The following is a 16,825-nucleotide window of genomic DNA, read 5'->3' on the forward strand; positions in this document are numbered from 1 at the left end:
ATTTCAGTCCTTGATTATAAAAATCCACAACATATGCGAGTGTGCGTAGTGTTTATGTAAAAGAAGCCGAAAGCGGCATCGCTTGGCCCGGCAAAGCGCCTAGTGGCACTATTAAATTACAATGAATTTACGTTTATTCGGTTACGAAAACGTATACGTGGACACGGTGACCATCATTTTATAACCATGCTTTGAATTTAAAATATTTAAAAAAAATAATAATATCATCTTTACTATCAATTTGGTTGCTACAACCGATATAAAATAACATTATTGTTAATGATTAAGTATCATAGGGTATATACACATTTTGTAAACGCCTGATTGTTAAAAAATAATTCATAGAAGATGGATGTACATAATAATAATTAATATTTTTATGCAAAAGTCAAAGATGCTATACAGAAACATACAGATTCAATTATCGTAGTAATTATAGACAGACAGAAAAGTTTACGGTTTTAGTAATGAATCTTGATGTGTTATTATTGTCATTAATTTTAAGTTCTACCCTTATTTTGTAAAACATTTTTCTATCTTTAAATAGGATACAAACACGAACAGTGAATAGAATTTAATGATGTAATTTCTTACATTATTAGTTAAGCTGTAAAAAGAGAAATCCAAAAAAAACGAGTAAATTCACCTTGTCACCCTAACAATGGTAGCAGCCATGCGGGCGCCTTCAGTGACAACACTTTATCGCGGAAAGTGTCAGGCCAATGTTTTTATGGCAGCAACACCAACAAAGGTAAACTTTGCAAGTCCCAACCTTTAATATTTTATTATTAAATCAAGAGATAAATTTCATGTCGATCGGTGCCTTAAAAAATACATACACATATCTACATGTTAAAATCTGAATAGCCTAAGTAAACCAAATGTTTGTTTTGTACTAGTTTCATATAATTTTAGAATTTTTGTAATAAATCTCCGTTTCAGCTCATAAAGACGCCCATTGCATGGCAGAGGCCTTCCCCAAATATATATATAGAGCGGGATGTAACATCATCGGCTTGCTTGGCGGACTAGTTGGCGATCGCTGTGTGGCATTATAGTACGCAGAACACGCTGCCTATCCCCTCGAAACTTGTTCGTGAGCAGTGGCAATCCTAGGTAATTTATGCAAAGTGAGAATTATTGAGGATTGTATCCCGGGAATCGAACTCGCGACGTGCGATCGCAAGACTGTCTTCTACCGCTTGGCTAGCACTTTTTGTAATGAATATCCTTTATACAATATAAGCGACTCGTAACTCTATATTTTTAATCGATATTTTATTATCTGACGAAACTTGGTTTTAACTTAGTTGAAACGCGAATAAGTTATCTGACTTTATAATAAAATTTAAGTAAAGAAAAGAATAATTTAAGTAATGTTTTTAAGTCTGATTTCGCTTTAAAATTAATGTTTGCGTTCTAATACTTACATAGCAATTTAGCGAGTATTTTTTATTTCACAGACAGAGAAATATTTAATTACATTTTTAATCCCAATCCTAGTGCCGTTAGAAACCTCTTTCTCCTTATAAAATAGTTCTTTGTGTAGTCTTATAATACGTGTGTGTTAACATTTAATGTAATACATCAAAATGTAATTAAATGTTTACTAACACATTACATGGTTTGATTCTTTACTGACCCTCTAGTTGGTAACCACAAACATAAAACTTCATTGACACGAAGTACTTGAAAAATAAATACAGCGGATCACACTAATATTTACTGCAGTAAACCTATTGACATAATTCGAGGGCCGTGACTTATTTATTACTTGTAACTAATAATCTGGACATATATTAATAAGGAATGATTTATATGAAATATGCTGAAAAACAGAAAAAAAACTTGATAATTCTCTTCGAATAAGCGCCTTCTCATCATCACTATTTGAACCGTAACGTCGGCAGCTGGACATAAAAAAAACTGTACGCTGTATATATGTAGTTTGAAAAGAACGAATTATTTTAAAAACTTGTACCAAGATTTGACAAATTAAAAAAAGAACACGCATGTTCTTATCAGAGTAATTATATTTAAATGATAGTACTCTCTCTACCTTAAAAAAAATAATGGCTATTAATATTGAATTTACAAGATACAGTTTAAAAAACACTGGCTTGCTATAAGCTGTACAGAAATGAAATTGGTAAAGTTATTGTGAAAATCATCAAACTAGCTTTTAGCGATGCATAGACTAAAACAGTTTAATTAAATTATTTTATGGTTGTCATTAAAAACGGCTGATGTAACAACAAAAAAAAATATAGAAAAAAGGAATTTGGTTGACTGTACAAATATTATAAGATAATACTAACAATACTATTATTAATATGTTAAGAAACAAAAACTTACGTAATCCAAACCATCGTTTACTTTTTAATCTGTACATATTTGGACTTATGAATTGCAATGTTGGACACGTATTAAAAATTAAAGGTCATGTTAACAAAAAAATTCCTGTACACAATATTATTACCGCGACATTTGCCATTTGTCTGTGATAATTTATGACGAAATGAACGCGTGCCAAAATTGATGAAGCATTTGAGACATAACATAAGGTTTATACATAAAAAAAAATGTACCACAATATTTAAATTTTTTAGATTTGCTTATTAACAAAAATAACCTGTTTTCTTAAAGTTGTTTAAAATTGTTGAATGTTCTAATGATGTTTGACGAAGCAAAAACAAACGGTACGAATTTGTTATGTGAAAATGTATATACACAGACAACGATCACTTACCTTGATCTGATAGGAGTTGACTTTATGCTTTGGCAAATGGTTGAAAGTTGAAAAATCCAGTCGCCTAGAGAATATGCCGTTAGCACCAGCACCGGCTCTGTAAAAAAAAATATATGTAAACATTCTGTCCAATAAAATCTAAAGAACCTGTAGTTAGAATCAAAATAAAACCAGTTTAGTACAGGATCGTTTTTGTTTCTTTTTGTCAGCACTATCTCTAGATAAAGAAAAAATAAAAGTAAATTTATCCGTTGTCTATATCAACTAAGAGCTTCAATGTATTCATGGAATGATTTTTTACCATTATTCGGTAAACCGGATAAATATTTGTAATAAATATATGTCTTTAGATACGAATATATAATATCTTAATATAGTGCTAACGAGGGAATTAACAGTTTATAGCACTCGGTAAATTACTACCAATAAAATAATGTAGAAATTAGTGTTTAATAAAGTGAAAGTCTTAAATAATATTGTTTATGTATATACATTTTTGTTGTATTTACCCATTAGAAAAATTGCATATAATGATAAAACGCTCTCGTGACTCAGCTGGGTGAAGAAAGATCCGTATCAAATAGCAAAATCCCTCTCCCAACTGTCTGCGAATTAAATTAGAATTGAAAAAATATAGTGCTACCGAAACTGTTATACCGCGCCTTAGGTATGCGCGCGGCGAGACAGGGGAGGGGAGTATCAGCAACTCCGTTCCGTTAGCACGCTGTTAATAATGCTCGTGGCGGTAGCGCTTATTAGCCTATATGTGGCAGACTTTTAGAAGTACTTAGCCTCCCCAAGGTTAAGACTTTGCTAAATACTGTAATGTAATATAAGCAGCGATGTAGCCGAGATTTGTCCCTTACGAGAACCCTGGAATAGATATATTCCACTCGTTTCTGATGACGTCCCCAGCCGAGATCCACTTTTGGAAGCTCATGTGACCAGTCACTCTAATGCGCGTCCTCACAATTCGGTGATAAGCAGTGTATCTAAGATCGTTACGGAGCCCTAGTACCGTTAAGGAATGTAAGTTAAGTGTATGTAGCGGCTACACCTCAACAACAATGTCTAAGACAAAAAATATATGTGGTTTGTAAATAGACATAAATCGATAGTATTGTGTGAGTTTTAGTAGATAGAAGTCGGAAATAAGGCACTGCTTCCGTAACATCAGGAATATGTTTTAATTTTAAAATGAAAGGATGCTTTTATCCTTTTTTTAAAATAAAGTATTATATTTACCAAGTATAAATGTAAAATCGGTAATGCAAAACAAAAATAGGTGTTTAAAATTCTAAAATATTGCAGCATTCGTGTAAATCAACGCGCGTCGCGTTCGGCGCCGCAAATCGTGTTCACGAAGGAATAAAGCGTGTTGTAAACCCATCTCATTATACGAATCAAAATCCAATTTGCAATAGTTCAATTTGCAAACGGCCAAAGTGACATTTCGTGCAGAGGGATTTGATAGATTTAATAATTACAGTAACATAGATTTACGTCGAACATGCAGACTTGAACGGCGGTTTTCCTCGCCTGCATTGCCAGGAAATCGGGAACAAAGACAGTTTTATTAACAGCTCTTCCCGTTGCCATTTGATTCGGGGGTTATGTTGCCTCCACTCAATCGTTCCGTATCGAATGCATTTTTTTTTATTAAATAGCAAACGACTTCAAAACACCGTAAAACTACACACAGTTATAATAATGTCTCGGAATTTTTTTTTTTTTTATATATAAAATTATACAGAATGATTGGTTCTTCGTGTAAAAGCTTTAAAGGGATGAATGTGTAGCTGATTAATGATTAAAAAAACTTTCAAACGTTTACCCTTATTACCAATCACCACGTACAAAGTCATTATCCTAAAATAAATATTTTTTTTTCTATTGGAATGCAACTAGCCAATTTAAGTTGGTTAAGTTCTTTGAAAAAATCTCCAGGGACATATGTGAACGATAAATAATTTTAATAGGTAGTAATCCGAATTAGAAAAAAGCTTTTTTGTACTATAATACTATATTGTTTTAACGTTGTTAATTATTTTTTCAATATTAACCATCGATTTTAAGATAAGAGTGTACAAAAATTTCCATCAATTAAACTGTACACTCACCACTATAAAGCTTTTTTTAAAAAACAAGCAGTACACGCAATTTCATATATTTAGGTTTGAAATTACATAATAATTATTGACTTAAAATCTATAAGTTAGTAATGGAAAAATATACGATATTAAAAACATAGGTAATATTGTCATAAAGGATGACCTTAATCATTCGAAAAAAAAAATGGAGAGGGAATATTCCACGTTTAAACTAAAAATATTATTTTTCTACGATGCAAATGTAGCGCCAAGCAAAAACGAAACACGAGCTCCCAAGGTTGCGCGAAAAAACTTGTTTTTTTCATTGCCAAGGCCAACCGAATTAGATACCGGGTCTCGTATCTCACCGGGGCGTGTCAACATAGCATTGTGTTTACATTCGGGCAGCGATAAAAAAACACTGCGATATGCTCGAGGTGAATATTTTTATCTCGATAACGAATTTTAATTTAACTTCATTTAGAATATACGTCAGAATTATGTCAAATTTATTACCATGTTACAAGTTTTTGTGAGACGTGTTTTTGATTTTAATAAAGGCAGTGTGAAAAATTTGCATATCAATATTATAGTGTTAGCAATAATTAAGGTGGTTAAGTGAGTTTCTCTTGCAAATGATTGTTCAAATATAATGTAATCTTGAAAAAGACAGTAGTAGAAACATTGCTTAATAAAATGGGCTGTTGTGTCATAGACACCGTTTGACGAGTATTCTATTAAGAAAGCTGTATATTGAGTGTGTATTTAGATTTGATCCATTAACTAATTTCTTTCTATTGTATTTTTTTTTCGGTATACAGCAGAACATGTTTAGAACAAAAGTCGATAATTCTCAATACTACTATAAAAGCAAAGTAATCCTTAGATTATTATAAATATAAATATTATTACATATTTATAATAAACAAATAATATCTAATAATATATAATATTATACATTTTTATAAAAAAGTATTCCCACGATGTGTTCTATTAAACTTTAACACCTTACATAAGTTTAAATTATACTATATACATTAATGTGTAAGCTGTTAAATAAAAAAGTAAGGGTTACTCATGAGAACAAGGTAACGGAAGTGCGCTTGGTTTAATGTAGGTAACCTTGGAACGCACAATGCCACAGTTATTTTGAATTTATTCAACGGAATAGAATACATAACATTGTTCTTGGTATTCGTTCATATATATATGTATATACCAGCTGTCCACTGCCGGCTACGTGTGGCACAGTCTTTTTGTAAGGGTAATTGTAACGAATATTCTAACCAACTTTTTGCCAATAACAAAGAGATACAGTTTGAAAACATATATTTTTCAAATGAACGCCCCTCAACTCTTATGGCTGTAATTTTTAAAATTCCGTTCTTAGCTGTGCTCTGCTCGGCGAAAGGAATATTCTTACCAAATTTCAAGGCGTTAAACCTTATAGCGGCAGAGATATTGTGATGAGTCCGTACATATGTGGAAATCTCTTTCATATATATAAATAAATAGGAATAACTTTAGAGAAATCATTAGATGTTTACCTAGAGATTCGCAATAATAAGTTATGTGAAATAAATGGAAGTGTAATCAGTTTTATTCTAGGTAAATTAAAGTTTAATTTCGAAAATAACGCAATTCAAAACCTTGTTTACCACACAATCCGTTTTGAATCGACAGATAGCGAGTGCAGCATGGCGAACTTGGCCTTGGACGAGGAATAAAAATAGCGATGTTGTGTCGACTTGATTTTATATCAAAACTGTGGGCGTGTGCGAAAACGACCAAACTACATGCAAACGACGCGGGCGCACACATAAGCCATATGAAACGTATGATGACAGCGTACCCTGTGTAGTTGTAATTTATTGTGCAATTAACTCATAATTTTACCTGACATTTAAGGATACCTATAAATAAATTCAATAAATTCAAACTCAAAACATCTTAATTCAAGTATGCATTTTCACGTACTTTTTAATCGTCAACTATTATTAACTTTTTAATAATGTCAGTGTAGTCTGTCTGTGAATAAGCTTCCACCTTTTATGCTGGTGATCTGATGAAAAGTGGCGGCAAAAATTTCAACAGTTGCTCGTTTTTCATTGAAATTTAACAATATTTAATATGTATTATTATAGTATCTAGCCTGTAAATAAATCAACAAAATTTCTTTTGTTTGTCTTGTATATTTAAATACTATAAATAAATACTTATAAGTAATTATTTATAGTATTTTTAGAAGCAACCGCCAGATTACAAATTCTTTGAAAAAAAAAACATTTTGCCAGAATATCTTTAACTTTTAAGTTATTAAAAAAAGTTTACATATTTCAAAATGTTATATTTGATTATTTCTCGAGTATCCATATAGTCGCAAAATAAAGTTTCTATGTATAAAAATATAAAAAAAACAATTACGAATTCTCATTGTTTTACGCCACAGATACATACGTTGAGACATTAGGCAATAAAATGGCGCGTTTAAAGATTGTCTACACAACGAAGCGTTTACCGTGGCTATTACTTAAGCCTTAAAAGCGATCGCTGATCGTTGCGTCTCGTTCATTTTAAGACGCATTATTACATGACACAAATGCATTTATTCATATTATCATCCAATTAGGTTGACCATTAATTTTCAATGACCATTTGTACATAGTAGTGTAGGTGATGAGTAATTTCCAGGAGTCCAATTTGATGGAACATGAACTTCCCGATAATGGCATCTTATTTAAAGCTATGACGGTTCCTAACATGCCCTGATCTGAAAAGAGCCCAAACAATCCTAGACGGTTTTTAATGACCACTTTCAGAATACTTTTAATATCACTTAAAAACCCTTCACATTTTAATAGAATTTTTTCACAACTTACAGCCCAGAGTAGGTTATAACATGCTTATCTTTTTTACGAGTGCAATCTTATGTATAATACGATTCTTCTTATATTTAATTATAACCTTAAATACATTAGTGAAGATTATATATATGTTTTGAAATAAAACAAACACAGCTTCATATAAAGGCATAATTTTACAGCCACGGCTAAAAAAATAATTACAAAAATAATTCTTATTGTTATCAACATTTTTTTTCGATACACTCAGCCCTAAAATAATAAGTGAGAACAAAAACTCACGAACGTCACGTCGCAACCTTCTGTGAAACAAACTTTTTAAAACAATATTTACAGAAGCAAAACAAATCGAATGAAACCTTCATGTACATACTAACGTATTGCAGTCGGTGACAAGAGTAAATAAATTCAATTAACAAACGTCTACAATACACAGCAATAATGCGATGCTAAGACATCGTTAATTACAATTCTTCGAAACGGCACTCGGGGCCCGCAACAAATCTGTCATACGAATCAATTTACGACGCCTTTAAACTATCGTTTAATATAGAGCGTACAGAAGCGAGTTGGGCTTAGTGAGGAGATAAGCCGGTGTGTCTATTGTGGATTGAAAGTAGACGGGCCGGTGGGAGTAGCGCGGGAACCGGTCTCCGGCTTTCCCATTGAGAGCATGCGAGGCGCGTCGTGCGGGGGTGTCGCTCGTAGTGATAATATATCATCGCTATTAGGACGACTACTGAAACTAATTCGTATAATAAAGTTAACTCAGTTTCTCCTAGGGTCATGGTAATTTAGCAGGAAAGACAAACACATTTAAATAATGAAATAGGAAATCAAAATGTCTTCGTGCCTCATTGCTAAGTTCACGGTTACTCAACAGAGCATTAAGAGGGCTCTGTTAGGATATATCTACGAGATCGAATCAAGAACGAGAAAATTCGTAGATTAAATTAACCGACATAGCCCGGTGCAAGTTACATAGCGCACAGAACAGATGACCTGAGAGCTCGAGGTCCTGGAGTGGAGATCGTGTTAAAAATCTCACCTTAAAACATCCATCCAACGTTGACATGTTTAAGGTCAATGGAAAACAAGTCAAGTTCGCATTTTACCCGTCTTAATGGAAATATGTGGAGGAAACCTACGTCCTGCGGTTGTTCACTTTATGGGTGGACGCCAGAACCTAAAGGCCCCAGCGGCTATCTTATATGAGCGCTATGTGGCATACTTACATTTCAACTTACTAGTCCGCCGGGCTATGTTCGTCTGTCCTATATTGGAACTCGTAGAGAAATCCCTAGCGTAATAAGATCTCTATTTATCGGTTCCAATTATCGAGTGCCGAACAGTGTTTTAATGTTCAATATTGATTTTTCTATGTAATAAAGCATTTATATATGAATAAACGAATGGTTTGAAAATGAGCTCCATACAACATTTATTTAACAACCGTCAAGGTGCCTTTGCGCCAGTCAAATACCAAAATAACGTGCTTCCAAAATTATACGCGTACATATTAGTAGATATACGAACGTTGTCACAGCTATATATCTGTATAGATACAGAATAAAATCCTCACGACTTTAATAAAAGAACAAACAAAACATGGTATTTTATAGACGTGTTTTTAAATATTGGTAATCAATTAATTTAATACAATATTAATTACTTATCATATTATTTTTAACATAATATCTTTAAAGTCATTCGTGTTATTCAATAGTTACAAAATGTACATCAAAAAGGCATGTCTGGTTAAAAAAGATTAGTTCAGTGTCTGTTCAGAAGAGGCGATCTACGCTCCTCACGACTTTAACGAACGAAAACAGGTATTTAATTGATGCGTTTTAAAATATTGATGATTAATTAAATACGTCGATAACAATTAATTTTATTATTCAAGCAAAATATTTATTAATTTGTTGATATGTATCAGGAATTAGTTACATTAAATGTGCGTTAAAAAACATATGCATTTTAAAAAGTTAAGATTTTTTTATTATATATCATAACCGACAAAAGAGTTAATTTGTCTTTGTTGATAAACATATCAATATCATTTATAAAATTACACTGAAATTTGATCTTTTAATGCTAAAAGATCTTTATCAAAGTTTACAACTGCACGGGCAACAAAATTCGTTGTTTAAAAACAAATGATATTATGAATTTGCGTGCAAGGTCGACGCGTTACAAACACCATTAATACTTGTCAGCTTAACGCTGGATATATTGCGAAATAATAAATGAATGCTAAAATATTCTGTCCTAGGTACCAATCGCGTTATATATTGTGTATCTCGATGTTATGGCAAATCTGAAACACGTGATCACAATAAAAAATATAACAAATCAAGGTTATAAATAAGATATTATGTAAACGGAAATATTCAAATGCATACTCTAATTTATAATGCCACTTATATTTTTTACTAAATCAAAAAAAAAAGTGCTAATAAAACTTGCTCTAAAGTTAGAGAGGTGTACAGAAAACGGGGTTGTTTTTGTATCAAATTTAAATTTATTTTAAAATAAAACCAAAAACGCGCGCGACCTGTTTTTATTTAAGTGAGTCACACTGTTTTTTCTGAAGAAACATAAACGTTATTGTCGCTTTATCTTGATTGAGTCGTTCTAATGTTATTATTAAAACAGAACCTTCATTTATTAAGCGACTGAACATTAGTAGCATATGTTGATTATAATGAAGGGCTGGCATCTCTTCAACAAGAGATTTCTAAATATAGAAGGTTTAGAGACTAGATTTTTGGTAGGATTATTTCTTTCGTCGAGAAGAATTCTGCTAAGAACTGATTTCAGAAAATTCTACCTGCATGCGGCGTTGAGTTAGTTATTAATATAACATAAAACGGTTTAAAAATAATACGTTACTCAAACTTGCTAAATTTTATTTTGATATAGATAGCTTGTGGAAAGCTTTACTTTAAATATCAGTAACGGAAACACTAAGAGGCAAACTGTATTCTCATTATAATGTAAATATAAAAAAAAAATATCAAAACATTCGCGACGCAACTTGCACAGACAACAAAAGCGAATAAGAGCCGAGCAGAGCGTTGTAAACAACTAAGACCTTGGCCTCGGTCGCACAATGGGCCCCACTAAATTCGATTACCTAACATTCGAGTGTTGTTTTGCTCACGATTTTTACCATATAAGCTAACTGCGCCGTTAGCTCCCCTCCTGGTCGTTTTTAAATTTGTGAATACGACACGCAGGTCTTTAAGATCAAAGCATTGATACGGGTCTTAAATGCCAGTGCTGTTTTTTGTTTTAATATTAACCTAAATATTTCGAGAGATTTATTATTTACACATTACAAATTATGAATTATTTATAAGGATTTATTATAGATCTCGAATCTTTAAAGGCTTGAATATACAGCTCATTTGCTTTCAATTGATGTATGGTATATTTTATATAAAAATCAATGATTTCAGAAATAATAAATAACGCATAGAGTAGTAATAAATATTGTTTTTAACATTCGGAATACTGTATATTAATTGTTGTTTACTATCTGTCCCTGCAGATTTTGTACCGTTAGAAGTTATTGACTGGTCTGTCGCATTCCAATGGTTTCCGAGAACTTTAAACTAAATAAATGGATTATAGCTATACGTTTACTTTTTACCGGTATAATCAATCAACATATCTTTGTTCTTCTTGCAATTAAACCATGTACACATACACCAAAAATATTGAATATTTCGGACAGATTAGAAATTTAAAATACTTCTATGTATCACGAATGTAATTCATAGAAATATTTTTAAATATCCGGAGACCGATAATATTACAAAAATTAGTTCTAATAATATTCCTGAAAACCATTTAGATAACAAACAAAGAGGGTTCATGGTCCAAACATAAGCCCTCATTAGGATTCCGGAAAGTGTTCCGCGTCGGTAACAAAGGCGCCGATCACTCTTGTATCGGATAAATTCAAGGTAAAATTCCCTCATTAATTCCATAGACTCGAAATATTTCTTTGAAGAACGACATTGGATATGAACAGAATGGATTTTGTGTTTATAGTTATTCTGCATTATGATGTAAATGTTGGTACAGCTAGAATAATGAATAACATACGGATCTCTGAAGATTAGTTGAGATTCAATTAATATTTATCTGGTATTATTTTAGTGATGACATAGTCGCTATACAACTTTACAAATCTTACACATCATCATCATCATATCAGTCGCTAGAAGCCGCTGCTCGGCATGGGCTTCCTCCAAAGGTCTTCACAACAACCGGACTCCCCGCGACTTTAACTGTGTCGTCAGTTCATGTAGTAAGGGGCCTAACCCACGCTGCGTCTACCGGTTCCTAATCGCCACTCGACAAACTATCGGCTACAACTGCCGTCGTATATGAATCTTATACGTACCTAACATTAATTATAAATGAATATTACATTTGCAAATAAAATATATAAACTATGTAACTTGTTTATTTCGTGGCATCAAACCAGAGAACAACACAGACTACAAAAAAGTGGAAAAGAAAATTGACACTTGATATATGTCACCAAACGTAACATTCCGTTTTATTAAAAATAAGAACATACAATTATTACGAGTATATAAACAATTCCTGTGGCAAATTTTAATTACAGTCTTACAGTTCAGTGTTCATTCCGGCAATACTGTCATGATAAAACTCGGCATACGAAATCAGCAGACAAGTTTTTTACAAAAAATTAATGATAACATTTTACAAGAAAAGGTCACATAATAATACTTATTTTTCGTTATTATGAAAAATATCGGAACGTAAATGCTGCGTATGTTCGTCTAGTATTATTTTCTATATTGGGTTAAAAGATAATTATTGATCGTTATTAATTATTTAAAAATTATGTACATTCATTTTAGGTCATTTATTTGATGAAGATCTATTTTTATGTAATGCCCGCTGTCTTGTTATTTTTAAGATACACATTTTTGTGTCGTATCTTCAATGTGATCTTGTTATTACACATTTGTTATGAAATCTTTTTTAGAAAACTTAAAAATAAAAATAAAAAGTCCTAAACGGAAATTTAAACCAAAATTTATTGTTTTCGGTTGCAATGAAAATAATACCGGGATAATTTATTTACACCTACCAATTTTATATTAGGATTAAGAGTCGGAAAGTTGAATTTGGAAATGTATCCAGATCGTGTAAAAATAACCGTAAAAAAACTAAATAGATAAAAAACCTGAATCCAAATTAAACAACTTTTCCTTTATTAAGTGTACAATAAAAAAAATCGAATGCTTAATTTATTAAACCTGTTTGGGCCTCACGAACATAACAAAATGGCTTCTTTTAGCAATGGACCGTAAAAGATCATTTTACAAATGGATAAAAAAGTCACGTTTGATATTTAAAGGAAATTGTTTACTGTAAACATTTTTTTTCTTTTATATAAATTTGCATAATGTCGCGATCTTTAAAATAACGCAATTATCTTACAAAAATACATGTTATAAAACATTTTATATAAAACTAAACAACAAAAGATCAAAAGTGATTACATTACAAAATGTATTCATGAATATTTTACAGAAAAATAACCATAGTGATAAAATGAAACGAAACAACTTATAACGAACAATACATTTTAATACTAAGAACTAAGTTTCAGGACAATAAAATCGTAATAAAAATTATTATTTTTCGATGATTATATACAATATACAAGGCAATTACTAGTAGATATAAAAACTTTAAAGGGGGCTATGTACAGACTATGTTATATATGCTGTCAACTAATGTATTATACACCCTATTCAAAAATTATGGGTTTTAGAAAACATAATGATAATAGAGTATAATGTAGTAAGATAAAATGAGTTTTGTTTACTTTCGGTTCTTGAAGATTTATACTGCCATGGCTATTGCGCTGTCGCATTTGAATAAAAAAAAACAAATCTATGCAACATAAGTATTTCAGAGTGATCACTTTGTATAGGTGATTGGAAATAGGTGTAAAAGCTTAATCCTGTAACCAACCACCAGCTATAATATGACATGGTTTGAAAGAATATGTACAATAAAGGAGTAAAAAATATTGTCAGTTATTCTAGCATTAAATATACTCGAATTCTTGTCCCCCTAACAAATCCATGTTTATTAACCAGACTCGTCGCAAAAGGAGTCAAACATTGCTTTATTGCCACTTGACAAGAGCCGAGCGCAGTCAGTGCACATTAAGTTAGCACTGCCGATACTTAAAGCGCTTTATTTTGCATTGCTTAGTGTTTAGCGTGACCGACGTTGAACTTGCCGTTTCCAATAACACTGTTAATATAATTGAATTTTATTCAAAACAGTTCATTAACCATTAATCAAATAACCCACAAAACTTATCGCAATTATGGGAGATTAAATGCAAGGGGGAGAAGAGAGGAAGGGTTCAAAAAAATCTGACGATCACCTTTAAGATACTAGTACTTCGTTATAGATATCTCGAAACATTATTTTTAGCAGTGAGCAGAGCTACCGTGGTGTGACAACAAAGAGGGGAGGGAGTTAACAGAACTGAAATTTCAAGTGACATTTTATGGACGACCCCTAAAATACTAATATGTGTAGAATAAACTGTATAATAATGAAGTAACTAGCCAAGAACTAGAGACTGGTAATCAACTTGTCTTTTTACGCGATAACATTTACAAGTGACATCTTACGAAGGTAAAGGTTAAAGTAACATTTAAACTCATCATAATACTAACTGAACTAAGTTATTTTAATCTTGTGAATCGCTTATTTATTTATACATACATTGTCTACTTAAGATCTTTCACAGTTTCACGCTTATGTAAATTGCCGGAACAGCCTAATTTAATGGAAGCTAATAAAATCAGATTGAGTTCCACTAATTGCATCATACAGTTAAAATCTACGAGGGTTCCAAACGCATCCTGACCTTGTCCTGACAGAAGAACCCACAAAGAACTTGGGCGATGTCATTTTGCGGTCACTTTTAAAATATCCTTAATACAGTAATAGAGTATTAAAAAACACTTTTTCGCAATCTTTACATTAAATTTTATGAATATGTTTTAAACAGTTATTAAATTGTTTCATTTATTACAATGTAAATTTTTCATTACAATAATATAAATATATTGTATGCCGCTTAGAAAATAAACAAGTCAACAAGTTTAACATGCAATGGTTATGTAAAACGTGTACGAAGTAATAATATTCTTACAACTGTTTTTGTATTGTGGATGGTTAGTTCCATGAGTTTATGATTTATATCTTCCTAAGATTGTGGTTGGCATTTTTCTTGTTTTATTTGCTTATTTCAAACCCTCTGAAATATTTAAAACGGAATTATGCCTTCTGCGGATAGAAGGAATTTAAAGTGATACTTAAAAGGAGAAAGAGGTTTAATGCACGATCTAAATCAAAGTTACGAAATACAGACAGAACTGTATAAAGACATGTGTTCGACTAATGAACGAATATTAAACAGTTAAGTGCTCAATTTGGTAGCAATAAATACGGATCAATTTCCGATATTACATTTTGATCGAAGCAACTTCCACTTTTATCTTTTAGTATCACTTTTCGACCGTTCATTACTAAATTTAAATGGTTAAATTAATCAAAATGTTAATGCACCTAACTGACATTTTTATTAAACGTTTTTTGTAAGAATTTATATTATACAATATAGGAATATTATTTGAAACTTGTGTGATTTTTAGAAAAACTTATTTGTCTATTTTATAAAAGTATAATAAGCCATATAGAAAATATATGAATAATAAATAGCCATAAGTATATATAAGTCATAATGAAATGCAGCTACTGGCAAATAAGTTACTGGCTCACAACATGCACTGTCTTTCATATAATTTAATAGCTAATTTACAATTCAAGGACCAGTAATAAACTAACATAATTCTAGCAGCGACATAGCACGATTCTGACCTACCCAAATAGTTGATGAATGCATTCAGAACGCAGAATAACTGATTTAGAAAACGCTTTTAAAGAAAAATTTATTAAACACGACAAAACACAGGATAACTGTACAAAACCAACAACTATGACCTACGTTCTGATGTACTTAGTATTAACGTCTAGATGTAAATATCAAATGTAAAATGCAACTAATGTTAGAATTGCAAATATACATTGAAATTTATTATTGAAAATGAGATTTATTCAAGAAGAGAATTTATTCAAGCAAACATAAATAATGATGTAAATTACAATAACATGACTCATATGCGGATTTATTTTGTATTTAATATTATGGAATATAAACATAGTGTTAATATTTTGTCTGTGGCCCCAGAGGCGTGCAATAGAAAAAAAGAATCTACGTGTAAAGCAGTCTAAACATGGAATGATGTTGCGAAGCTCCAATGACGATATTTTACATGAAGTGCAGCGATAATAAATTTTGATATCAGACTGACAAGTCAACGCATCCATAAATCTAACGTCTAATCTGTACGTCACGTTCAGCCCACCGCAACTGATACTGGGAGATTTACTTGCACGCATTCTACTGAAGGGCCATCTGTAACGAACATTTGAATTAAGTCCGCTGCCAACCCAATTAACATTACCAAGGAGACACTTTAAGAGGGTTATACTCAAAAGAGTGCATTTGGAAATTTAACCCTGTCTGGGAAGCCACAGCGAATTTAATCAAAAGACGACAAGCACTCCCGACGGCGAGGGTCATAGGAAGGTTTTTAAAATTAGACTTCGTTCCTGGAAAAGTACAAAAGTATCCTTTTTCAATGACTAACTCATGTCTAATTAACGCTATAATTCTGTCACACCGAACAGGACTACAGCCAAAGTAAATAAATTACGTTATTTATACAAGCTGACTGGTTATGAGTGTAGAAGCTAGAAAGGGGTGAATGTATAGCTCATTTTTCAGCAAAAAAATTAATAAAGCACATATACTTATTTCCAGTCGCCGTATATAAAGTGATTACTCTAACTCAATTCTTTTTATTGGAATGCGACAGGCCAATAACTTCTGGGAGTAGAAAGAGCATTGATAGATAGTTAATAATAATTCATTTTAACATGTTTTAATCAGAATTTAGAAAACATTTTTATGTTATATT

General features: G+C 31.7%; 1 protein-coding gene across 1 annotated transcript in view; it reads right to left on the reverse strand.

Annotated features, from left to right (window-relative positions):
- Window positions 1-16,825, reverse strand: part of heca (headcase) — a 75,932-nt gene that overhangs the window by 43,137 nt on the left and 15,970 nt on the right. The window contains exon 2 of the mRNA XM_068776894.1: window positions 2,750-2,846. Coding sequence (XP_068632995.1) covers window positions 2,750-2,846 — 97 coding nt within the window. The remainder of the gene's footprint in view (window positions 1-2,749; window positions 2,847-16,825) is intronic.

Source organism: Battus philenor, unplaced genomic scaffold (assembly GCF_028537555.1).
Source record: "Battus philenor isolate CCGP_79_NKW_IND1 unplaced genomic scaffold, ilBatPhil1.0.hap1 SCAF_12, whole genome shotgun sequence".
Classification (NCBI taxonomy): Eukaryota; Metazoa; Arthropoda; class Insecta; order Lepidoptera; family Papilionidae; genus Battus; species Battus philenor.